The 25,961-nt window shown below is 38.0% G+C and overlaps 1 protein-coding gene across 4 annotated transcripts in view; it reads left to right on the forward strand.

Moving 5' to 3' along the window:
- The window catches only part of HIPK1 (homeodomain interacting protein kinase 1), a 56,005-nt gene that overhangs the window by 13,423 nt on the left and 16,621 nt on the right, over positions 1 to 25,961 (forward strand). For all 4 annotated transcript variants that reach the window (XM_069600995.1, XM_069601007.1, XM_069601002.1 and 1 more), the window contains exons 3-8: positions 7,488 to 7,611; positions 17,040 to 17,159; positions 17,942 to 18,028; positions 18,922 to 19,106; positions 19,474 to 19,636; positions 20,412 to 20,637. In XM_069600995.1, the coding sequence (XP_069457096.1) occupies positions 7,488 to 7,611; positions 17,040 to 17,159; positions 17,942 to 18,028; positions 18,922 to 19,106; positions 19,474 to 19,636; positions 20,412 to 20,637 (905 nt within the window). The remainder of the gene's footprint in view (positions 1 to 7,487; positions 7,612 to 17,039; positions 17,160 to 17,941; positions 18,029 to 18,921; positions 19,107 to 19,473; positions 19,637 to 20,411; positions 20,638 to 25,961) is intronic.

The raw sequence follows: 25,961 nt of genomic DNA on the forward strand, positions 1-25,961 counted from the left end.
GAACATTGACGTTCAAGTGTTTGAGTCCCAGTTTTTGCATTTTGGGGGGTATAAAACTAGAATTAGAGTTGCTGGTTCAGATGGTAATGACTTAACCTGCTGAGGAGCCACCAAACTTTTCCTCAGCCACTGCATGATTTTTTATTCCCACCAGCCGTGCAGGGAGATTCCAATTTTTCCACATACCAACAGTTGTTATTTTCTTTCTCTCTACCTCTTTTTTTTTTGGATAATAGCCATCCTTATGTATGTGAAATGATATCTCATAGTTTTTGATTTGCATTTCCCTAATAATTAATGATGATGAACATCATTTCATGTGCTTTGGGGCCATCTTCTTTGGACAAGTTCTTTGTCCATTTTTGAATTGGATTGTCTTTTTTTGTTGTTGTTGAGTTGTAAAAGTTCTTTATATACTGTAGGTATTAATGCCTGGTCAGATACATGATTTGCAGACATTTTCTCCCATTCAGTGGGGTTTCTTTTCCACCCTTTTGATAGTGTCATTTGCACAAAAGTTTTAAATTTTGATGAATTTTGTCTTTTTTGTTGCTGTTGCTTTATACTTTTGGTATCATATCCAAGCAATGATTGCCAAGTCAATGTCATGAAGCTTTTCCCCTGTGTTTTCTTTGAATAGCGTTAGCTCTTATAGTTAGGGTTTTGATCCATTTTGGGTTAATTTTTGTATGCTATGAAGTATGGGTCCAGTTTTATTCTTCTTCATGTTGATTATTCAGTTTTTCCAGCACCATTTGCTAAAAAGACTATCCTTTCTCCATTGAATGGTCCTGACACTCTTGTCAGAATCCTTTGCCCATAAGTATGAGGGTTTGTTTCTGGGCTGTCTGTTCTTTTCCATTGTTCTAAATGTCTGTCCTTATGCCAGTACCATGCTTTTTTGACTGCTTGTAGCTTTGTTTTGAAATCAGAAAGTGTGAGACCTCTGGTTTTATTTTCTTTCAAGGTTGTTTTGGCTATTTGGAGTCTGCTGAAATTCTGTATGAATTTTAGGATGGATTTTTCTGTTTCTGAAAAAAACTCCTTGGTGTTTGATAGGGATCACACTGAATCTGCAAATCATCTTGTATAGTACCAATATCTCAACAACATTGTCTTCCAGTCCACCCTTGTCTATTTTTATCTTTTCTTTTTATAGTTTTATAAAGCTGTATCGCAGTAATACTTGATGGTGGGCCTAAGGCAAGGGGAGTAGCAGCTCAGGCATTCCTTTTTTATCATTAATTTTATCCACAGTGGTTCTCTTCATGTTGCATTGTTGCTTTATTAGAGTCCATTAAATCCTTACCCTCTTGTCTTTTCAGAAAAATTCTCTGTAATCCTTTTGACTAGTGGAGCATTCTGGCTCCAGAGCCAGCCTTCCCCTGGCCTCCCTTTTAGTTTACATTGCTTCATCTCGCTGATAACATGCCAGAATACTATCAGTTGACATAAGTTTTTGCCACTGTGCTGTTTCTGTTGGCCATAGGTGTGGCTGGATGAAAATACTTTATTTCCTAACCCACTGTAAGTGTAAATGTAGATTAATTCCAAGAAAAGTTGCTGTCTTTGGGGCTTGGGTTTTAGACACAAAGGTTTGCCATACTTACAGCTCAATGCTTTTCCATTTTGAACAGGCCAGCTGGCCTTTATTTAGAGCTGAGATCACTTTATTATGTATGGAAGGACAAGGTCTAGATAAGGAAAGCATATTTTCAGTTTCAGTTCAGTTCAGCTCAGTCGTGTCTGACTCTTTGTGACCCCATGGACTGCAGCACTACAGGCCTCCCTGTCCATCACCACCTGCCGGAGTTTACTCAAATTCATGCCCATTGAGTCGGTGATGCCATCCAGCCATTTCATCCTCTGTTGTCCCCTTCTCCTCCCACCTTCAATCTTTCCCAGCATCAGGGTCTTTTCAAATGAGTCAGCTCTTTGCATCAGGTGGCCAAAGTATTGGAGTTTCAGCTTCAACATCAGTCCTTACAATGATGAATATTCAGGACTGATTTCCCTTAGGATGGACTGGTTGGATCTCCTTGCAGTCCAAGGGACTCTCAAGAGTCTTCTCCAACACCACAGTTCAAAAGCATCAATTCTTTGGCGCTCAGCTTTCTATAAGTCCAATTCTCACATCCATACATGACCAAAGGAAAAACCATAGTCTTGACTAGATGGACATTTATTGGCAAAGTAATGTCTCTGCTTTTTAATATGCTGTCTAGGTTGGTCATAACTTTCCTTCCAAGGAGTCAGGGTCTTTTAATTTCATGGCTGCAGTCACCATTTGCAGTGATTTTGGAGCTCCCCAAAATAAAGTCTGTCAATGTTTCCACTGTTTCTCCATCTATTTCCCATGAAGTGATGGGATCGGATGCCATGATCTTAGTTTCCTGAATATTGAGCTTTAAGCCAACTTTTTCACTCTTCTCTTTTACTTTCATCAAGAGACTTTTTAGTTCCTCTTCACTTTCAGCTGTAAGGATGGTGTCATCTGCATATCTGAGGTTATTGCTATTTCTCCCAGCAATCTTGATTCCAGCGTGTGCTTCTTCTAGCCCAGCGTTTCTCATGATGTACTCTGCATAGCAGTTAAATAAGCAAGGTGACAATATACAGCCTTGATGTACTCCTTTTCCTATTTGGAACCAGTCTGTTGTTCCATGTCCAGTTCTAACTGTTGCTCCCTGACCTGCATACAGGTTTCTCAAGAGGCAGGTCAGGTGGTCTGGGATTCCCATCTCTTTCAGAATTTCCCACAGTTTATTGCGATCCACATAGTCAAAGGCTTTGGCATAGTCAAATAGATGTTTTTCTGGAACTCTCTTGCATTTTCAGTGATCCAGCAGATGTTGGCAATTTGATCTCTGGTTCCTCTGCCTTTTCTAAAACCAACTTGAACCTCTGGAAGTTCACGGTTCACATATTGCTGAAGCCTGACTTGGAGAATTTTGAGCATTACTTTACTGCTGTGTGAGATGCGTGCAATTGTGTGGTAGTTTGAGCATTCTTTGGCGTTGCCTTTCTTTGGGATTGGATTGGAAACTGACCTTTTCCAGTCCCATGGCCACTGCTGAGTTTTCTAAATTTGCTCTCATATTGAGTGCAGCACATTCACAATCATCTTTTAGAATTTGAAATAGCTCAGCTGGAATTCCATCACCTCCACTAGCTTTATTCGTAGTGATGCTTTCTAAGGCCCACTTGACTTCACATTCCAGGATGTCTGGCTCTAGGTGAGTGATCATACTATAGTGATTATCTTGATCGTGAAGATCTTTTCTGTACAGTTCTCTTGTGTATTCTTGCCACCTCTTCTTAATATCTTCTGCTTCTGTTAGGTCCAGACCATTTCTGTCCTTTATTGAGCCCATCTTTGCATGAAATGTTCCCTTGGTATCTCTAAATTCTAGAAGAGATCTCTAGTCTTTCCCATTTTATTGTTTTCCTCTATTTCTTTGCATTGATCACTGAGGAAGGCTTTCTTATCTCTCCTTGCTATTCTTTGGAACTCTGCATTCAAATGGGTATATCTTTCTTTTTCTCCTTTGCTTTTTGCTTCTCTTCTTTTCACAGCTATTTGTAAGGCCTCCTCAGACAGGCATTTTGCTTTTTCGTATTTCTTTTTCTTGGGGATGGGTTGTACCCTGTCTCCTGGTCAATGTCACGAACCTCCATCTATAGTTCATCAGGCACTCTGTCTATCAGATATAGTCCCTTAAATCTATTTCTCACTTCCAGTGTATAATCGTTAGTTTATCCTAGACAAAAAGCAATGCAATTTCGTTTGACACTGAAACCACAGTTACACCTAAGCTACAGATGCAGGAAGTTAGACTTTATATAACATCTATTTGGTTTGATGCCTCTGAGATGGGTGGGATGAAACAAGAGTGTTCCTGAAAATGAGCAGAGAATGATTTGTGTTCTTAAGTTATCCCAACTTCAGCTTGCTCTGGGTTCCAGTGAAACAGAGCTTTATGATTTAGGTGGAATTTTTCAATTTACAGGAGTTGGGAAATCTTGTTTAGTATTTGTTCTTTAAGTACGGAATGTATCTTCAAAGAAGAGAGTCACTATGTCCAAAGTACAATTAATGCCATTTTTCTACTCAAGGCTGCTAGTTTGTTTTTCTTTTTCCTGTGTGTAATCTTTTTTACTGCCTAGTTGTTAGAATGTCAGAGCTGATAAGAACCTAGAAGAGTGAGTAACTTATTATATAGATGAGGTAGAACCAGAATTTCAGTGTCTAGTTTATATTGAGGGATTGAGAAATAATAGAGGCCAAGGGGAGAGATGTTATCGTAATTAGAATATTACAGAGAATTTTGATCTGAATTCAAAGTTTAAACCATTCTGTCTTTAGAGGTAAACCTGCTGTAAATGATTTTCAAAAAAAAAAAGTATATAGCTTCAGTCTTTTTGCTTCCTAGAGTTTACATAAGTCTAACATGTTGAGTCTGTAATGGTAGTGAAAAGTCCTCAGTAGATTGAGCAGCCTTATTTTATTTTTACTGCTTTCGTATTTTTTCTTTTGATTCTTACCATTTTGTATAGTAGAAGTGGCAGAGTTAACTGTTTTGAGTGAGCTTTAGCTCAAAATCCTTAGCTGCTTTTGTTACTTAGAAGCAGAGCAAGACCAAATGGAAAAACTGATTCCAGCCAATCTTCAGGGGTTTTTGTTTTATGGAGTTTGGGGGATGGGATTAGCATTTTTCTTAATTTCCCTGAAATTTTAAGCCTTTGAAGCCTAACAGTTATCACATGTTCTGGCTATCTTTCAAAAAAAGTAAGTTATTGGGTGGCCTGGCCCCTCCCTGTGACCTACCTTTCAGATTTTGAAATGTCTTCCTGGTATAGTGGGAATGGCAAAATCAATCTGCTGCTCTTCAGTTGATGTTTAGGAATGTTCTAAGCCCAGTTTTTATTTTGGCACAAAGCCATTTGCATTCTCCCTGCCAGCTATTTTTGGCACTGTCATGAACTTAGAAATTAATGAGTCTGCTCAGTGAAAGTAAAAATTTTGTTCTTTTTTAATTTTAGAAAGGCTTTTATGTTTCAGGGTACTCTTACCCTCTAGTTTATTAATGCTCTCAAATATGACACATGGTTGTATTTAATTGAACTCTGAAATTCCATCAGTAATGTGGGGCTCTAGCCTCCTGCAACAGGAATGTCACTTTTGAAAGTTGTTTTCTTTGGCTAAAAAAGACACAGGGCACATCAAATGGAACAAAACCTGATGGTATTAGTGGTTCTGCCCTTTCTGGTCACATAGTGTAAGTCCCAGCAGGCCGGGAGCTTACGCTGTTGGAGTCCTCTAATTTACCCTGTTTTCTAGGGGCTGTTTAGAAAATTACTCTAGGAAAGTAATATTCTTATTAAAAGAAATGTCTTTATACCCTCCTCACTCAATATTTGTCCCCCTCCCCCTTCTTCCACATACACACAGAGCAACAATAAACACATACTGCTTGAAAGTAAAAATTTGGGACACTTGCAAGGAGACAGCTATGAGATGGGTCCTAATGGAGAGATCTGCTTTTCCATTTAGCTCCTGTTAAATGAAGGATCTGGATCTGGAGTGTCCTTACGGATTCAAATTCTGGTACTTAATAGAAGGAAAGGAAATTATTTGGAGATAATAAAGTGTTTTAAGAGCTCAGTTCTTGGACCCAGACTGCCTGGTGGCCAGCCTTGAGCTCCTTAACCTGTCCGTGTCCAGTTTCTTTATCTTTAAAATAGAAATGATACTTTTAATGTAGAGGCAAAGTGCCATTGATTATGAGATGAAATATTATTTATGTTACTAATAAGAAAGTAAAAACATTACTATTAAACTAAAATACACTGTCATTTGCAAGTGTCTCAATTTTAGAGATGTTAAAATGTGAAAAATGTGCATCATGTAATTGAGGGCTCAACAGTGATAATACTTTGATAAGATTGTTGTAAATAGGATTAAGTAAACCCCATATTTATAAAGAACCTACAACAGTGCATGGTACACACTTGGCCCTACATATGTGTCGTTTATTAATATTATCCCCCTCTTGAATCCATTTATCTATTTGTCACAGTTTGGAAAACACCATGTATACCACAATGCCAAATAGATGTATATAGATGGGTATGTATTTGTTGTTATTGCTCAGTCGCTAAGTCATGTCTGACTCTTTGTGACCCCGAGGACTGTAGCATGCCAGGCTTCCCTGTCCTTCACTATCTCTCAGAGTTTTCTCAAATTCATGTCCATTGAGTTGGTGATGATATCTAACCTCTCATCCTTTGCCTCCGTCTTTCCCTTTTGCCTTCAATATTTCCCGGCATCAGGGTCTTTTTCAGTGAGTTGGCTTTTCATGTCAGGGTATGTATTTAACTTTTGTTTACTTAGAGAGAGTAATAGTACAATTTACTCAACTTCAGAGCTAGACTACTAGAATTCAAATTCTAGGTCTGCCATTAATTAATTATATGATTTGGGGTAGATTTCTTAATCTATTTGTGTCTGTTTCCTTCTCTGTAAGTGGGACTTTGCCTTGGATGTATTCACACACATATATATATATATATATATGTGTGTGTGTGTGTAAAGCTCTAAGTTTATGATATTACTGTAGTCTTCTCTTTAAGGTTCCCTAGGGTTGGGTTTCTCACTAGAGTGTTAATCAAAATGAATATTTCTGAAAGCACACAGAGGGTTCAGTCTTTTAAAAATGATGATGTAATAATAATAGTCATTATTTTATCTAACAGTTTCATAGTGCTTACTGTGTGCTAGACACTGATCAAGAGCTTTAGTATTTGAGCAACAACATCTTCAGCATTATCATCTTCTTGTTTACTTATTTATTTAAACCTTACCACAGCCCTATGTAGTAGGTACTCATCTCCATTTTATGAATGAGGAACATGACATACAGAGAAACTAATTGCCTACAGCTTTCAAGTAATGGAACTAGGGTATGAACCACCATTATTTCTACAGAAGGCATATCTGTCACAAAGAGTATTTATTGGTCAGGCCACTTAATTGATTTTTCTGTAATTGAAAAGGTGCTAAGGATAAAAAGTGCTAAATTTTCAAAATTCAGAAAGCTTTCAAAACTAAATCTTTTTCTAAGTTTGGTGTAAGCTATTATTAGCAAGACCTGACTTGAATCAATGTAAGGCTGTTAAAGGTATTTGTCTGGCTTAGTGTGATTGCTCATATGTTTTGTTGCAGAAATATTAATGTGTTTGATTATGTAATGCTTCCTGAACTCTATAGGGATTATTATGCAGTTTGTAGTTTATACATGGGTAGTACTTTTCTGAAATTCAAGAACCATATCTAGGGCCAAGTTTCAAATTACAGATTTTATACCCAAGATTGTATTTAGTGTCATTAAATCAGTATACCTTTACTAATACTAAAACGAATAGTAACAGCACAATTTCCAAAATAGTGTGTATCTTTTTTAATCTGCTATTTTTGTTTTTGCTAGAGCCCCTGAAATTATTCTTGGCTTACCATTTTGTGAAGCTATTGATATGTGGTCATTGGGCTGTGTGATAGCAGAGCTGTTCCTGGGATGGCCTCTTTACCCTGGTGCTTCAGAATATGATCAGGTAAGAGTGTTTATTTGGATAGCAATAGGAAGCAAGTAGTTAACTGGTGAAAGATGCTAGAGGAATAGAAATTACTAGTGAAGTATTTAGATTGCAGGGAAAGAATAATCCAATTAGAAATAATTTTATAAAGAATTAAAATTTGTCTACCTGCTTTTTAGTCTGGAAGTTATATTTGCAATTCTGTACTTTTAAAAAGGATTTTATTCGTATTACTTTAGATTGCTACTTTTCCAGACCTGTAGTGAGACTTAACTTTAGTTAGCTAATGTGTCTTGTGAGTTAAGGTACGAAAGTAGTGTAAGGGTGTGAAGTTGGAATTTTAAGAGCGAACTTTGGCTCATTCAGTGCTATTATTTCCTTTTACACATGACACCCACTAAAGTAATTACTCTCTGCATACTGAAACACATTGGACCCCAGAAGCTGCAGTGTGTATTAGGTCGCTGTAACATAGGATTTAGGAGGGAAATCGTAAGAGTTGAAAGGTACTTTAATAAATGATCTATGTTTCAGAATAGACAAGCTTTAGAAGATATGCTGTGGCTTCCTAAGAAACTGGTCCTAAAGGGAAAAGTTTTGCCTTGGAAGAAAATTGTGAATTCTCATTTCTTGTTCTTTCAAAAAGCCAGTTCTAACTACTATGCTGTGAGCTCTTTGAGGGCAGAGATTGCTTGATTCTACCAGTGTATCCTCAACTGCTAACATTGTATCTGGGACACAGTAGATACAGGAGGTTTTTGTTTTTGTTTTTGTTTTGAGAAGTGAATGGTTATTTTGAATTTCTAAAAGGAAAAAGAGTAAAATAGTGTGTTCTCTCATTCAACCTAGATCCATTTTAGAGTAGATGTAGCATTTTCCAATTTCTAACAGTTTGGCTCTTTGGACTTGTCTCTGTGGTTGTTTTTGTCCCGTCACTAAGTCCTGTCCGACACTTTGCAGCCCCGTGGACTGTCGCCTGAGTTTCCTCTGTCCTCCACTGTCCCCTCCACTGTTTGCTCAGGTTTATGTCCATTGAGTCGGTGATGCTGTCTAACCATCTCATCCTCTGCCACCTCCTTCTCTTTGCCTTCAGTCTTCCCTGTCATCAGAGTCTGACATAAACAATGAGTTGCTCATTTGATAAGTAACCAGTTAGGTTGAGTTTTGTAATTTTTAATTTTTTAGTCTTTCATCCACCTTATAGCCAGGAGCCACCTTCGTTATTTTAACAACCACAAATAAGTATGAGGGAGATTAAATGATGGAAAGCCACCATTAGTTGAACCAGTTGACTAATTCTCCCCTTTGGGTTTTAAACTCTTTTGAGAATCTGGTGTGAATCTTCTCAGAAATATATATATACAGTGTCTTATATACAGAGTTAGGGAATTCATGGACCCCCTGATTAAGAAACCTTGCTCCGAGCAATTATAGCCTCCAGAGTGCCATTCCTAGGCAGCTGTTTCGTGGCATCTCTTCAAACTTAGTGAACAGATTATATTGTAATGTTCCCAGGAAGTAGAACCCAGTAAAGTTAGATTTAGAAGCTAAGGTACAGTGGGGGGCTCATCATGTAAAGAAATGATCTGGTGGTTTTGGGAATTTTTGCCTGCTGTATAGATTGAAACTATGGGTAGTAGGAGGAAGTTGTTTTTCCCATGCTGAATAATGGATAAATCAGATGTTGTTGTTGTAGAGCAGGATTGGGGATAGTTTATCTTGAGGTATCTTTGCTTATACAAAAAGGTTCATGAGGCAGGATCATTATTCCTACAGCTGAGGTTTTTTTAAACAACTTTATTGAGGTATAATTCACATACCATATAATTCAGCCATTTCAAGTGGTCTTCAGTATGTTCACAGAACCATCACTACACTCAGTTTGGAACATTTTCAGGACTGTAAAATGAAACCCAGTACTTATTAGCAGTCAATACCCAGTCTGCTAACTGCCCCACCACTGCCACCCTAGGGACTCCTTTCAGTCTCTTTAGAGTTGCCCGTTCTAGTATATTTTATTCAGTATATACAATATGTGGTCTTTTGTGATGGGCTTCTTGTACTTAGCATGATGTTTTTCATCCATGCTGTTGCATGTATCAGACCTTCATTACTTTTTATGGCTGGTTAGTGTTTCATTGTGTGTATATGTGTCTGTGTATAAATATATTAATATATGTATACCACATTTTTAATGTGTTCATCTGTTGATGGACAGTTGGGTTGTTACCACCTTTTGGCTGTCATGAATGATGGTGCTATGGATCAGTTCAGTTCAGTTGCTCAGTTGTGTCCCACTCTTTGTGACACCTTGGACCCTGTGCCTGGCTTCCCTGTCTATCACCAGCTCCCAGAGCTTGCTCAAACTCATGTCCATCAAGTCGGTGATGCCATCCAACCAGTCATCTCATCCTCTGTCGTCCCCTTCTCCTGCCTTAAACAAAATGTTTAAGTCCCTGTTTTCAATTCCTTTGGGTATTAAAGGTGCTTCCCTGGTGGCTCAGCAATAAGTGAAGTCGCTCAGTGGTGTCCAACTCTTTGCAACCCCATGGACTGTAGCCTGCCAGGCTCCTCCATCCGTGGGATTTTCCAGGCAAGAGTACTGGAGTGGGTTGCGTTTCCTTCTCCAGGAGATCTTCCCCACCCAGGGATCGAACCCGGTTCTCCCACATTGCAGGCAGACGCTTTACCATCTGAGCCACCAGGGAAGACTGTCATCCCCTTCTCCTGCCTTAAACAAAATGTTTAAGTCCCTGTTTTCAATTCCTTTGGGTGTTAAAGGTGCTTCCCTGGTGGCTCAGCAATAAAGAATCTGCCTATAATGCAGAAGACCCAGGTTCGATCCCTGGAGAAGGGAATGGCAACACGCTCCAGTACTCTTGCCTGGAGAATTCCATGGACAGAGGAGCCTGGTGGGCTACAGTTCATGGGGTTGCAAAGAGTTGGGCACAACTGAGTGACTGACACTTTGACTTTTTTTGGGTGTAGAGCTAAAAGTATTGGTTGGCTAACAAGTTCATTCAAGTTTTTCTGTAATATCTTACAGAACTTTTTGGCCAACCCAATAGAATTGCTGGGTCATATGGTAATGTCATATGGTAATTCTATGTTTAAGTTTTTGAGGAACCAACAAGCTTCTTTTCACAGTGGTTACACCATTTTACATTCCTACCAGCAATGTACAAGAGTTCCAGTTTCCCTACATCTTTCATCATTGCCAAGGCTGGTTATTTTCTTTCTTTTTAAAAAAAATAATAGCTATTCTTATGGGTATGTTGTGATATCTCTTTGGGGTTTTGATTTGTATTTCTCTAATGATTAGTGGTGATGAGCATTGTTTTATGTGCTTATTGGGCATCTGTATATCTTCTTTGGAGAAGCCTATTCAAGTCCACTGCCCATTTTTGAATTTTTGTTGTTATTGAGCTACGGGAGTTCTTTCTGTATTCTTATTATTAATCCCTTATCAAATAAATGATTTCCAAATACTCTACTATTCCATCTGGCTGTCTTTTCACTCAGTTGATAGTGTTTACCCAAAAGTTTTAAATTTTGATGAAGTCAATTTTCCTTTTGTTGCTTATACTTGTGGTATCATATCTAAGAAATCACTGGCAAAACAAATTAAGCTTTTTTCCAATGTTTTCTTCAAATAGTTTTATAGTTTTAGCTCATACATTTAGGTTTTTGAGTCATTTTATTAAGTTTTAAATATTGGGTGAGGAAAGTATCCAGTTTCAATTTTTTGCGTGTGGGTTTTCTGTTATCTCGATACTGTTTTCTAAAAGACATCTTTCTCCAAGAATTGTCTGGGCATTCTTGTCAAAAATCAGTTGACCATAAATAAATGTAATGATTTATTTCTGAATTGTTGGTTCTTTTCCATTGACCTATATCCTATATCTGTCTTTATGCCAGTACCATGCCATTTTGATTACTATAGTTTGGTAGTCAGCTTTCTTTCTTTCTTTTTGTTTAAATTGAAGTATAGTTGATTTACAATGTTGTGTTAGTTTCAAGTGTACAGCAGAGTGATTCCTCTGTGTGTGTGTGTACTTTTTTTTCACATTCTTTTCTATTCTAGGTTATTGCAAGATAATAGATACAGTTCCCTGTACGGGATATCTGTTAATCCCAAACTCCTAATTCATCCCTCTCATCCCTTTTCCCCTTTGGTAACCATACATTTGTTTTCTGTGTCATTGAGTCTATTTCTGCTTTGTAAATAAGCTCCTATGTGTCATATTTTAGATTCCACATATAAGTGACACCATTTGTATTTGTCTTTCTCTGTCTGGTGGCAGTCAGTTTTTAAAACAGTAATTGTGAGTCCTCAGGTGGTGGTGATTGAGTTGCTAAGTTGTGTCCAACTCATGCAGTCCCATAGACTGTAGCCTGCCAGGCTCCTCTGTCCATGGGATTTTCCAGGCAAGAATACTGGAGTGGGTTGCCATTTCCTTTTCCAGGATATCTTCACGACCCAGGAATTGAACCTGGGTATCCTACATTGCAGGCAGATTCTTTACTGACTGAGCTATGAGTGAATCCTCTAACTGTTCGTTTTAAGATTGATCTGGCTATTCAGGGTCCCTTGAAATTCAATAGGAATTTTAGGGTGGATTTTTCTGTTTTTGTCCCAAGAAAGTTGTTAATTTATTTTTTAAAGGGATTGCTTGAATCTGAAGATGACTTTTGGAAGTATCCCATCTTAACAATACTGGCTTCTGATCCATAAACATGATCAGGTTTATTTAGGTTTTCTTTAGCAGTGTTCTGTAATTTTCAGAGTTCAAGTTTTTTTTACTTCTTTTGTTAAATTTACTTCTAAGTGTTCTTTTTTTGGTGCTATAGTGAATAGAATTATTAATTTTATTTTCAGTTGTTCATTCGTGTCATCTACAAATAAATTTTCCATTTTATTTTCCAGTCTGGATTCCTTTCTTCTCCTTGCTTAACTGCTTTGCACTGAACCACACTAGTACAGTGTTGAATAGAAATAGCAAGAGCTGGTTTTCTTGTCTTGTTCCTGATTTTAAGGGGAAAGCAGTCTTTCATTGTTAAGTATGATATCCGCTGTGGCGTTTTTGGAAATGCTAAAGTTGAGATTTTACAGCAAATGTGTGTGAATCTTAAAGTCAAATGTGTGTATCCTCTCCAGATATTAGTTAATAGCATCAACTTTGTTGGAAACATTTCAACTGTTTAAAATAACAAATGACAGTAACACTTTCTGTTTACATAAAGGTGGGGCTTTTGTTGCTTTATTTTAAGCTATGTGAAAAGCAGTATCTGTATGATAGTTCCCATTCTACTTTAACAGTTATTAAAATTTTTTAATGTTTTAATTTTGTAAGTGCATCATTGTAGAAAAACTGGAAAAGATGCAGTGAGCCAGGAGACAAAAATTTCATGCTTTAGTAGTTCTACCCCTCCAAGGTAACCTGTTACATTTTGGTATATTTTATATTTATTTACACATTTAATTGTTAATTTTCTTTATATATTTATTGAATACCTACTTTGTATCACAGGTGCTCTGATTATGTGGGATACAGCACTGAATAAAACATTATCCTTACCCTCATGGAGCCTATATATTGGTGATGGGAAATAGACATTGATAATTATACAAATAATTAAGTAGGACAATTGAGATAAATTCTCTGAAGGAAAGTGTCGTTTTGCAGTGTGTGTGTGCATGTGCACACGCGTGCATCACCTGACCGTCTGTGTCCTGATGCCTCTTGAGTATACTCAGTTTTTCCTGCTGCTATTACCCTAGTCCAGTCTGTCTCCATCACTTACATGGGCTACTAGACAACCTCCCTTTATCTACTCTGGCCTCCCTCCAGTCTTTTTTCCAGAGCGATTTTTTTCAGAACACCAATTTGATGATCCCACTCCTCTCCTCTTTTAGTGGTTTCCTGTCACTTAGATTAAAGGGCTAAATTCTTAATATGGCCTGTGAGCCCCTACATGGGTTGTTCCTTCCCTTCTTCTCTCCCTTTCTAGATTTGCTCTTACACCACTTCTTGCTTTTCTTGCTCTAGACCCACTGGCATTATTTCAGCACTGGTTAAGAGTGTTTCCTTCTAGCACAGGCCCTCATGCGTACTGTTCTCTTAGTTGGGAAAGCTTCTCCACCACTCATTTATTTCATTTAGTCAGTCCCTACTCATTTATTAGCTAAAGTGTCACGTCTTCAAGGACCTTTTCCTCACCAGTCCTCCATCTTGGTCAGGTTCCTTTTGTAGAAGCGTATTTATTTTTTTCAGGATACTTGTTCAGTTTGAATTATACATTCAGTGTCTGTTTCCTTCACTTGACTGCAAGGTCTGTGAGAGCAGGAGTCATGTTTGTTTTAAAAATCGTTGTCTGGCTCAATAAGTACTTACTGAAAAAAAGAATGAATGAGTGAATATGCGCTGCATATAGTTATGTTTCAAATATAAACGGATATAGAGGAACTACACACTGTTTGTCAAATCTAACACATCATTGGTTGAGAGACGCACTACTTTTCTGTACCTCTAAGAAAGAATGCTTGCAATTAAACCATGATTTATCGTGGCTGTAAGTTGTTAACACATCCTAATTGCAAAGATGTTAATGTGAAAAAACGTACCTCTTAGAATCAGGGAAGTGTAATTTAAGTGAGGTTATATTTAATTTGTAATCTGCTTTTTCATTTAGGATATTATGAAATATCTTTCTTACAATGTCAATAAATATACTTCTATCATTTAAAATGTCTGCATAGTATTTAATTGAACAAATTTTGTCCTGGTATTTCACCCTTTGTGTATGCAAAAGAAGTTCACATTTAAAGTGTTCCTATTCACAATTTAAAAATTTTTCTTTCTATTTTGCTAATGCTTTATTGCGGCTTCCAGTTAAGTATGTCCTACAGACTCAGGGTAATATCCTGCTGTTTTCTAAAATTGTCTTGTGATAGCTAGCAGGCCAGGTTTGGCCTGTAGACTGACCTCTGCTTTATTCTCTTAAAAAATTGTTGAGGACCCCAAACAGCTCTGTTTATATAGCTTATGTCTGAAGTTTTTGGGGCGGAGAGATGAGAAACTTGCTTACAAGTTTCTGATTTCATCATTAAATACAGCCATCCTCATATGGAGTACGTGTGCTCGGTCACTCAGTTGTCTGACTCTTTTCTGCCCTGTGGACTGTAGCCCACCAGGCTCCTCTGTCCATGAGATTCTCCAGGGAAGAATAATTGAGTGGGTTAGCATTTTCCTGTTTCAGGGAATCTTCTTGACCCAGGATCGAACCCTTGTTTCTTGTGTCTCCTCTGTTGGCCGATGTATTCTCTTATCTGTAGCACCAACTGGGAAGCTCCTAGAGGTGTTCAGTTCAGTTCAATTCAGTCACTCCGTCATGTCCGACTCTTTGCGACCCCACGAACCGCAGCATGCCAGGCCTCCCTGTCCATCACCAACTACCGGAGTCCACCCAAACCTATTTCCATTGAGTTGGTGATGCCATCCAACCATCTCGTCCTCTGTCATTCCCTTCTCCTCCTGCCCTCAATCTTTCCCAGCATCAGGGTCTTTTCCAATGAGTCAGCTCTTCATATCAGATGGCTAAAGTATTGGAGTGTCAGCTTCAACATCAGTCCTTGCAGTGAACACCCAGGACTGATCTCCTTTAGGATAGACTGGTTGGATCTCCTCACAGTCCAAGGAACTCTCAAGAGTCTTCGCAAACAGTACAGTTCAAAAGCATCAATTTTTCTGTGCTCAGCTTTCTTTATAGTCCAACTCTCACATCCATGCATGACCACTGGAAAAACCATAGCCTTGACTAGACAGACCTTTGTTGGCAAAGTAATGCCTCTGCTTTTTAATATGCTGTCTAGGTTGGTCATAACTTTCCTTCCAAGGAGTAAGCGTCTTTTAATTTCATGGCTGCAGTCATCATCTGCAGTAATTTTGGAGCCCAGAAAAATAAAGTCAGCCACTGTTTCCAGTGTTTCTCCATCTATTTGCCATGAAGTGATGGGACCAGATGCCATCTTAGTTTTCTGAATATTGAGCTTTAAGCCAACATTTTCACTCCTCTTTCACTTTCATCAAGAGGCTCCTTAGTTCTTCACTTTCTGCCATAAGGGTGGGGTCATCTGCATATCTGAGGGGTGGGGGGAATGTAAAAAAAAAACAAACCACCTATTTTCCTTTCAATTGGTTATGTGAAAGTTGCTCAGGCGTGTCCGACTCTTTGCAACCCCATGGACTATATATAGTTCATGGAATTCTCCAGGCCAGAATATTGGAGTGGGTAGCCTTTCCCTTCTCCAGGGGATCTTCCCAACCCAGGGATCAAACCCAGATCTCCCACATTGCAGGTAGATTCTTTACCAGCTGAGACGCATGGGAAAGGAGCAGATTGCCTTGTGGGATAGAGAGAATTGTGAAAGTAAAGACAGGTGTGGACAATAAAACTGGGAAACTTTTAAAACACAAGAATATACAAGCACATGTCTCGTTAGCCATTGGAGCAATTACATCATCACACATCACTTCTGGAACTCTCTACTGTATACCCGTGAGAAAGAAATGAAAAAGACAAATAACTTCTTAGTACTATTATGAAAATAGTTTGTATTTCATAGATTCCTAAATAGATATTGGGGACCCCTCAGTGTTCTCCCGGAGAAGGCAATGGCACCCCACTCCAGTGTTCTTGCCTGGAGAATCCCAGAGACAGGGGAGCCTGGTAGGAGGCCGTCTATGGGATCGCACAGAATCGACACGACTGAAGCGACTTAGTAGCAGCTTAGCGGCAGTGTTCCCCAGACCACACTTTGAGAACTGCTAGCCTAGTTCAAAGTAGTTGTTCAATAAATAGTGAATGAATGAGCATAGTACCTGCCCTTTATTGATATGGGAATAGAGAAACTGAATTAAGTGCTTAATTTTATGGTATGAGAGAGAAGCTCTGGGGCAGTGTAGAGTAGGAACAGTTGACTAGGGACTATTGACTGGAGCTAGAGTTAGAGCTAGAGTTAGCTAAGGAAGAAAGAGGCTTATGGAAATTTTTTCCTGATCTTTTGAATCTGATAATGTATCAACAAACATAACCTTGGTAATCCATAAAATAGTTTGTTGAAAACTTTGTTCTGTCCTAGAAATCTCTTTTTTTTGAGCTCTGTATCAGAAGTCTATAGGAAACCAATAAAGGTCACACAGAAAATTTTCAAAACCGAGTTTTCCTTGTAAATAAGAGGTATAGTGACAAAGTTACTGAATAAATATTTGGGAATAATATATGTATTTACAGATAAATTTCATTTGTATTGATCAAATAGTTAATTTCTTTGTGGTACCTATCTTTTTTTTTTTGGACTAGAGCTAATAATATTTTAGTGTGAAAGTTTTTAATAATTTCCCTTTTCACTCCAAATCAATGTTTTGATGATTTTGACATTTCAGATTCGTTACATTTCACAAACACAAGGCCTGCCAGCTGAATATCTTCTCAGTGCCGGAACAAAAACTACTAGGTTTTTCAACAGAGATCCTAATCTGGGGTACCCGCTATGGAGACTTAAGGTCTGACTTTTATTGTTCTATACTACTCATTCCTGTACTCCTTAATCTCAATTTGAATTCAAAGTTTAGTTACTAAATTGAGGTGAAGGACGGTGGGCAGTGAGAATGTATATTTGCAGGAGGAAATACTTGGAGAAATTATTTCATTGTACTCATATGCCTTATCCTCAGGTTAAAAAAAAAAAAAAAACCATTAAATTCCAGTACAGTTAGCTGAGATTGTTTTATATATTTGAATCAGCAGCTTAAGAAGAGGGTATGGAGAGTAGTGCTCACTTATCATTGAGTGATAGGAAAAACTAGAGTAATTCAGTAGTGGTTATCTTTTTTTAGTGAATTCTCAGTAAATATGATACACAGCATAATTTTATAACCGCCCATATTAAGACCTTACCTATTTTCTTGAAAACATTGAAATGTGAGTAATTTAATTAGTCCAGTAGTACTCTCTGTTTCTGAACCTTTTGAATAGGTAGCATTTGAAATGTTGTTTCATTTGAAAGTAGCGTTTAGAGAAAAATGGCTATGTCTGTCCTTAACTGGCATTCTTCAGGAACTGTGCTACATCATTGGTTGCACATTTGTTTTATCACTGTTGAAAGGGAGGCCAGGTATCAAGGTCCCATCTCTACTGGAAGACTTCCTGGTTGTAAATTACTTTCATGTGTGTGACCTCTGGTTGGGAAGATGATGATACTTGTTTCTTTGTAATCTGGCTTTAATTTAGAATAAAATGTGGAAATATCATACAGATGGAATTTTTTAAAAACTGTATTTTGTAGACACCTGAAGAACATGAATTGGAAACGGGGATCAAGTCAAAAGAAGCTCGAAAGTACATTTTTAATTGTTTAGATGATATGGCTCAGGTGAGTATGGAATGTTTCAGAAAGTTCCTTAATCAGAGATACATTTCCATTAGTTATATTAAAGATAGATTCAGTGTTTTTTTTCCCCATTTTTTACCTAAACACATTAATATTCTGCCGTGTATTAAAAGAATGATTGAATCCTAGCGAAGGATATTTTTAGAATTATTTCTCCTTTTGCTTAACTAGTCTTGATGCATGTCAGAATTTTGAAATACTATTTATGAAGGTTTCTTTCTTGTCCATTTTCTCTACTGAATAAATAGCTCCTGCATAAAAGCTGCATTTATTTAGGGCTTTTATTCCAAACTCTGTTTAATCACATACTGTCTCATTTTATCTTTTCAGCAATAGAAACTTGTATTTAAGTAATAACAGTCATTTTTGTTTAACCTCTTTTATACAGATTTTGAATGAAAAGAGCTTATGCATCTTTATTCTACCAATGAACTGTACCAAATTGAATATTTTAGTATAAGAGCTTCCATTTGTGAAAAAATTTCATCAGGTGTTTCTCTTGAGATCTATTTATCTATCTCTACACATATATTTGTATTTATCTATAAAGCATACATTGGTAAAGAATCTGCCTGCCATGCAGGAAACCAGGGTTTGATTCCTGGGTTGGGAAGTTCTTCTGGAGAAGGGAATGGCAATCCACTCCAGTATTCGTGCCTGGAGAATTCCATGGACAGAGAAGCCTGGTGGGCTACAGTCTGTGGGGTCGCAAAGGGTTGGACACAGCTGAGCGACTAACACACACACACACACACACACATAAAGCATACATATTAATATTATATATGTATAAATATATATTACAATACAGATATTAAATGTCAGCGTTAAAGGTTAAGTGATGAGCTGTAATATTTCTAAATTTTCCTTGGAAGGTGAACATGTCTACAGACTTAGAGGGAACAGATATGTTGGCAGAGAAGGCAGATCGAAGAGAATATATTGATCTGTTAAAGAAAATGCTAACAATTGATGCAGATAAGAGAATTACTCCTCTGAAAACTCTTAACCACCAGTTTGTGACAATGACTCACCTTCTGGATTTTCCACATAGCAATCAGTGAGTATAGTATGGTCTGGGGCATTTTGCCATGATGTAGTTGTCTGTTGACTTACACTCAACAGGTTCTCTGTTTTTATCTTACAGCTAAATGGAAGTATCACATGAGCAGTGGGCTTTGGTACTTGCATATTTGGCTCAGTGATGGTTTTTCTTCTCATTGAAAAGTCATGAGATTAAAAATTAGATGTGTGTTTTTCCTCTTTATGGTTATAAAAATGCTTGATTCATTTTCTCTGAAAGATGCTTGGTTCATTTTCTCTGAAAGTACTCAGGAGGGAAAAACATTGATCGTATTTATCTTGAGTTATTTGCTATCTTCTTAAATCACAAATTTATTTCATTGACTTTTTAATCTCCTTTTCAGTGTTAAGTCTTGTTTCCAGAACATGGAGATCTGCAAACGGAGGGTCCACATGTATGATACAGTGAGTCAGATTAAGAGTCCCTTCACCACGCATGTTGCTCCAAATACAAGCACAAATCTAACTATGAGCTTCAGCAACCAGCTCAATACAGTGCACAATCAGGTATTCAGTAAATGATTTTGGAAACTCAGAACCTAAGTGGGGTAAAACCTAGTAAGAGTACAGGGTGAGGTAAAGAAACCAGTCTTTGCTTTGATGGTTGCTTCATAAGAAGTTTCAGACTGATAATACCTGCTGGTCATGTGCTAACATAGCCTTAGCATAGTCAAATAAGTGGAACCTGGCTTCTTTAGTTATTATTGCTGTTCATGTACTGACTTCAGACAAATGACTCTCTCTTTGTTAGATAGTTCTCATTACATGTATAAAACGGTGTTTTCACTCATTTTTTTTATGCTGTATATTAGATCCTCAGAATTAACTTATCTGATAAACTGAAATCTTGTCCTGCCCACCAACCACTGATCGACTCTTTGTTTCTATGAATTCCATTAATTAAGAGTGGTTTTGCATTTGTTTGCCAAACAGTGATATTTACTTTTAAGTTTGTTTCCTAATTTCTTAGCTAGTTCTACCTTTTAAATGGAAGAGCATATGAAATTCTGTGGGATCTCATATCCAGTAGCTTTTTACAAAGAAGGAAGAGGTAGGGGTTTATTCATATATCTTCAACTAGAGCAGAACTGTTTTTTATTCTTGGTTTTTTTATTTTCCAATTTTATAATTGACCTTAAGTTTAGAGATAGGAAGAATTTCTTAAGCAGAGAATTATTTCAAAGACAGTTAGTATTACATTTTAAAACTTTGTTCCTCGTTTTCTGGATAGATTCTGTGTATGTGAGAATGTCTATACCAATTGTAATCCTTTCATTTTTAGGCCAGTGTTCTAGCTTCCAGTTCTACTGCAGCAGCTGCTACTCTTTCTCTGGCTAACTCCGATGTCTCCCTGCTAAACTACCAGTCAGCTTTGTACCCATCATCTGCAGCACCCGTTCCTGGTGTCGCCCAGCAGGGTGTTTCCTTGCAGCCTGGAGCTACCCAGATTTGCACTCAGACAGATCCATTCCAGCAAACATTTATAGTATGTCCACCTGCTTTTCAAAGTAAGTGGGGAAACTCTTGTATTATCTATATCAGACCTACCTGCTTTAGGCAGCTCCTCATTAGGTATCTAGTTGCTTAGTTTTGATCTTTGATAGATTTAAACTCAGTCTCTGATACGAAGATAACTGAAGAAGGCTGACCTTTTTTATACTGGTTACATGTCTAATTATGATACTCTCTGACACGTAGGAGTTCAATTACTGTTTCCTTATTTGAATTGCCCGATACCAGTTTTCTTGTACATTGAGACCTTGTACCAATGTCCTATATCTGGCATAAACATGTATTTCTCAATGTGCAGAGTATATACATCTTGAAAAAAATTGTTTGAAACAGAGCTGCTGTATACTGAATCGTATTTCCTCTATCAATCCATTATAAAAATAAAATTAGTATTCCAAGTGAAAAAGTAATTTCATTCAAAAATGTAAAACTCTTATTTAAGAATATAAAAATCTCTTGTTATATTCAGAAATAAAGATCATTATTGAACTGAAAAATTCTACAAGCTGAGGTATTTGGGTGGGGAAGGCATTATTAAGATTATCTGCTTCAGCTTATAAATTATATTGTTCCTACAAACGCCTATCAACAGGAACAGAGTAGCTGAAGAAGGGAGCTCTCACCCAATGTGTTAGAATAAGATTTTGATTTTCACATTTCTGTCCTTCCTCATTTTCTCACTGTGGTTCAGTGTTCATTGATCTCATGAACCATTTAAAAAATAATTTTAAAAGTTAAATTATTTTAAGGATATATTCTGACAACATTTGGACTTTCCCATTAGAAAGTCAGTGTCTGTGTCCTCTGGGAATAAACCTGGATTCAGGCTACTCACAGCAGTTCACATAGAAGCAGTTAGCATTTTTATCTTCTTACTTCAGTTACTTATTGACTGTGACCCTCTTGTTTGTTTGGTTTCTGACAGAGTCGGAGCAAGCAGAAGGCTTCAAAGAGGGGCTAGGGGAGACTGAGAGATTACCGGGAGGACAGGAGAGCGATAGCGATGTAAACCAGGGAGGAACCGCAGGGAGAGCGGAGGAGCAGATTCAAGATCCGTAAATGCAAATCTAGCCTAATTTACCAAATTACTTTTTGCGTGTGCTTGATAGTAAATTCTGTACTCTGGGTTATCATATGTTGAGTGATTCTTCTACTTAGCAAATAGCCATCTCCTTCCCCATCACCTTTTCCAAAGTGAGTTTCATTGTAACAGTTTTCAGATGTGGGACTCTTAAGTTTTCTCCTGCTTCTCAGATGATATTTAAGAGATGAGGCAGAAGAACTTTTAGTTCTTTTAGCAAAGAAAAATGTAAACAGAAGAGGTAGAAGGGAAAAGTGGTTTAACTGGTTTTGGTATAATTAGGTAAGTATAGCTTTAGAAAATTTTTTCCTATATAGGAAGCCTAAATAACCTGAGGAGCTAGGTAGAGCAAATTTTAAAATTTCCAAAGGAAAGGGAGTTTTAGAATACAGTGATGACAGTGTTGAAAACTGATATGTATTACTGCATGTCAGATAATGTTCTAAGTGCTTTTACATGTATTAATTCATCCTCACAACCAACCTTTGGAAGTGGGTAATGTCATTATCCCCAGTTTGTAGATGAGAAAATTGATCATGAGTCCCTCATCTGCCCAGTTTTTTTATGACTGGTTAGTGGTAGAACCACAGTTTGAACCCAGGCAGTGGGGTCCATAGTTTATATAGTGTGTTATTCTTTACTACCTTTCAGTATTTAAACTCAAATAGTGGTAAAGAGTTGTCAGTTGATTTGCCAGCCATAGCCATGTGCTGGTCTCTGCCCAACAGTCCTCTATTACAGGTTTGCCTTCTTTGTTTAACCATCGTCTCTTTTATAAGATGCCTATACTTAGAGGAGAGTAGACCCTCATCATTAGATAGTTTTACTCTTCTTTCCATACTTTCATGGTTTTTTGTTTTAATTTAAAGGGCTGTGTTCAAAAACAAAAATAAAACTTTAATCCTTTAGTTCAGGACTCAGGGAGAGCCTTCCCAAAGTGTTGCCTTTGGTTAATTCTTTGTTTCCACTTGAGGCTTCCCTGGAAAAGCTAGTTTTAAACTATCTTGACTGCTGTGGCTTAGCCTAAATTACTGTAGCAATCTAATACTTAGAGTCACATTTGTGGGTCGGTATATAAATACTACTTTCTGTAGTATTCCAGTTGACCAAAATAGATATACATTTTGCTCCGTGGAAACTATTATTCTGTAATTTCGTCCTCTTTTTATTTCATCATCCTAGGACACAAAGCTGAGCTTCTATAGTGAACATTTCTTTCTAAATTTTGTCTCCTCAGTTCCTAACAATTTGTAAGAGGCTATTATAATAATGTAGCTATATTATATATATACATATATATAATAATGTAGTTAAGCCATGGGGATATAGACAAGAATTTTGATGTTACCTAGCTTTCTAATTAAATAGCATTGCCTTAGGAAGAATGGCTGGTAATTTTTAAAATCTGGATACCTGGATTTGTTCCCTTTTATTTTTATGTAATTAGCACTTGCCTTGAGAACCCCATGAACAGTATGAAAAAGCAAAAGGATAGGATACTGAAAGAGGAACTCCCCAGGTCGGTAGCTGCCCAGTATGCTACTGGAGATCAGTGGAGAAATAACTCCAAAAAGAATGAAGGGATGGAGCCAAAGCAAAAACAGTACCCAAGCTGTGGATGTGACTGGTGATAGAAGCAAGATCTGATGCTGTTAAGAGCAATATTACATAGGAACCTGGAATGTTAGGTCCATGAATCAAGGCAAATTGGAAGTGGTCAAACAGGAGATGGCAAGAGTGAATGTTGACATTCTAGGAATCAGCAAACTAAAATGGACTGGAAAGGGTGAATTTAACTCAGATGACCATTATATCTACTACTGCAGGCAGGAATCCCTTAGAAGAAATGGACTAGCCATCATGGTCAACAAAAGAGTCTGAAATGATCTCTCTTCGTTTCCAAGGCAAACCATTCAATATGACAGGAATCCAAGTCTATGCCCCAACAAGTAATGCTGAAGAAGCTGAAGTTGAACAGTTCTGTGAAGACCTCCAAGACCTTTTAGAACTAACACCCAAAAAGAGATGTCCTTTTCATTATAGGGGACTGGAATGCAAAAGTAGGAAGCCAAGAAACACCTGGAGTAACAGGCAAATTTGGCCTTGGAATACGGAATGAAGCAGGGCAAAGACTAAGAGAGTTTTGCCAAGAGAACGCACTGGTCATAGCAAACACCCTCTTCCAACAACACAAGAGAGGACTCTACACATGGACATCACCAGATGGTCAACATTGAAATCAGATTGATTATATTCTTTCCAGTCAAAGATGGAAAAGCTCTATACAGTCAGCAAAAACAAGACCGGAAGCTGACTGTGGCTCAGATCATGAGCTCCTTATTGCCAAATTCAGACTTAAATTGAAGAAAGTAGGGAAAACCGCTAGACCATTCAGGTATGACCTCAATCAAATCCCTTATGATTATACAGTGGAAGTGAGAAATAGATTTAAGGGCCTAGATCTGATAGATAGAGTGCCTGATGAACTATGGACTGAGGTTCATGGCATTGTACAGGAGACAGGGATCAAGACCATCCCCATGGAAAAGAAATGCAAAAAAGCAAAATGGCTGTCTGGGGAGGCCTTACAAATAGCTGTGAAAAGAAGAGAAGCGGAAAGCCAAGGAGAAAAGGAAAGATACAAGCATCTGAATGCAGAGTTCCAAAGAATAGCAAGAGATAAGAGAGCCTTCCTCAGGGATCAATGCAAAGAAATAGAGGAAAACAACAGAATGGGAAAGACTAGAGATCTCTTTAAGAAAATTAGAGATAACCAAGGGAACATTTCATGCAAAGATGGGCTTGATAAAGGACAGAAATGGTCTGGACCTAACAGAAGCAGAAGATATTAAGAAGAGGTGGCAAGAATACACAGAACTGTACAAAAAAGATCTTCATGATCAAGATAATCACGGTGGTGTGATCACTCACCTAGAGCCAGACATCCTGGAATGTGAAGTCAAGTGGGCCTTAGAAAGCATCACTACACACAAAGCTAGTGGAGGTGATGGAATGCCAGTTGAGCTATTTCAAATCCTGAAAGATAATTCTGTGAAAGTGCTGCACTCAATATGCCAGCAAATTTGGAAAACTCAGCAGTGACCACAGGACTGGAAAAGGTCCGTTTTCAATCCCAAAGAAAGGCAATGCCAAAGAATGCTCAAACTACCACACAATCGCACTCATCTCACATGCTAGTAAAGTAATGCTCAAAAGTCTCCAAGCCAGGCTTCAGGAATACGTGAACCGTGAACTTCCTGATGTTCAACCTGGTTTTAGAAAAGGCAGAGGAACCAGAGATCAAATTGCCCACATCCGCTGGATCATGGAAAAAGCAAGAGAGTTCCAGAAAAACATCTATTTCTGCTTTATTGACTATGCCAAAAAGAAACTGTGGAAAATTCTGAAAGAGATGGGAATCCCAGACCACCTGACCTGCCTCTTGAGAAACCTATATGCAGGTCAGGAAGCAACAGTTAGAACTGGACATGGAACAACAGACTGGTTCCAAATAGGAAAAGGAGTACATCAAGGCTGTATATTGTCACCCTGCTTATTTAACTTCTATGCAGAGTACATCATGAGAAATGCTGGGCTAGAGGAAGCACCAGCTGGAATCAAGATTGCCGGGAGAAATATCAATAACCTCAGATATGCAGATGACCCCACCCTTATGGCAGAAAGTGAAGAGGAACTAAAAAGCCTCTTGATGAAAGTGAAAGTGGAGAGTGAGAAAGTTGGCTTAAAGCTGAACATTCAGAAAACTAAGATCATGGAATCTGGTCCCATCACTTCATGGGAAATAGATGGGGAAACAGTGGAAACAGTGTTAGACTTTATTTTTCTGGGCTCCAAAATCACTGCAGATGGTGACTGCAGCCATGAAATTAAAAGATGCTTACTCCTTGGAAGGGAAGTTGTGACGAACCTAGATAGTATATTCAAAAGCAGAGACATTACTTTGCCGACTAAGGTTTGTCTAGTCAAGGCTATGGTTTTTCCAGTAGTCATGTATGGATGTGAGAGTTGGACTGCGAAGAAAGCTGAGTGCCCAAGAATTGATGCTTTTGAATTGTGTTGCAGAAGGCTCTTGAGAGTCCCTTGGACTGCAAGGAGATCCAACCAGTCCATTCTGAAGGAGATCAGCCCTGGAATTTCTTTGGAAGTGAAGTGAAGTCAGACTCTTTGCGACCCCATGGACTGTAGCCTACCAGGCTCCTCCGTCCCTGGGATTCTCCA

The sequence above is a fragment of the Ovis canadensis genome, chromosome 1 (genome assembly GCF_042477335.2).
Source record: "Ovis canadensis isolate MfBH-ARS-UI-01 breed Bighorn chromosome 1, ARS-UI_OviCan_v2, whole genome shotgun sequence".
Classification (NCBI taxonomy): Eukaryota; Metazoa; Chordata; class Mammalia; order Artiodactyla; family Bovidae; genus Ovis; species Ovis canadensis.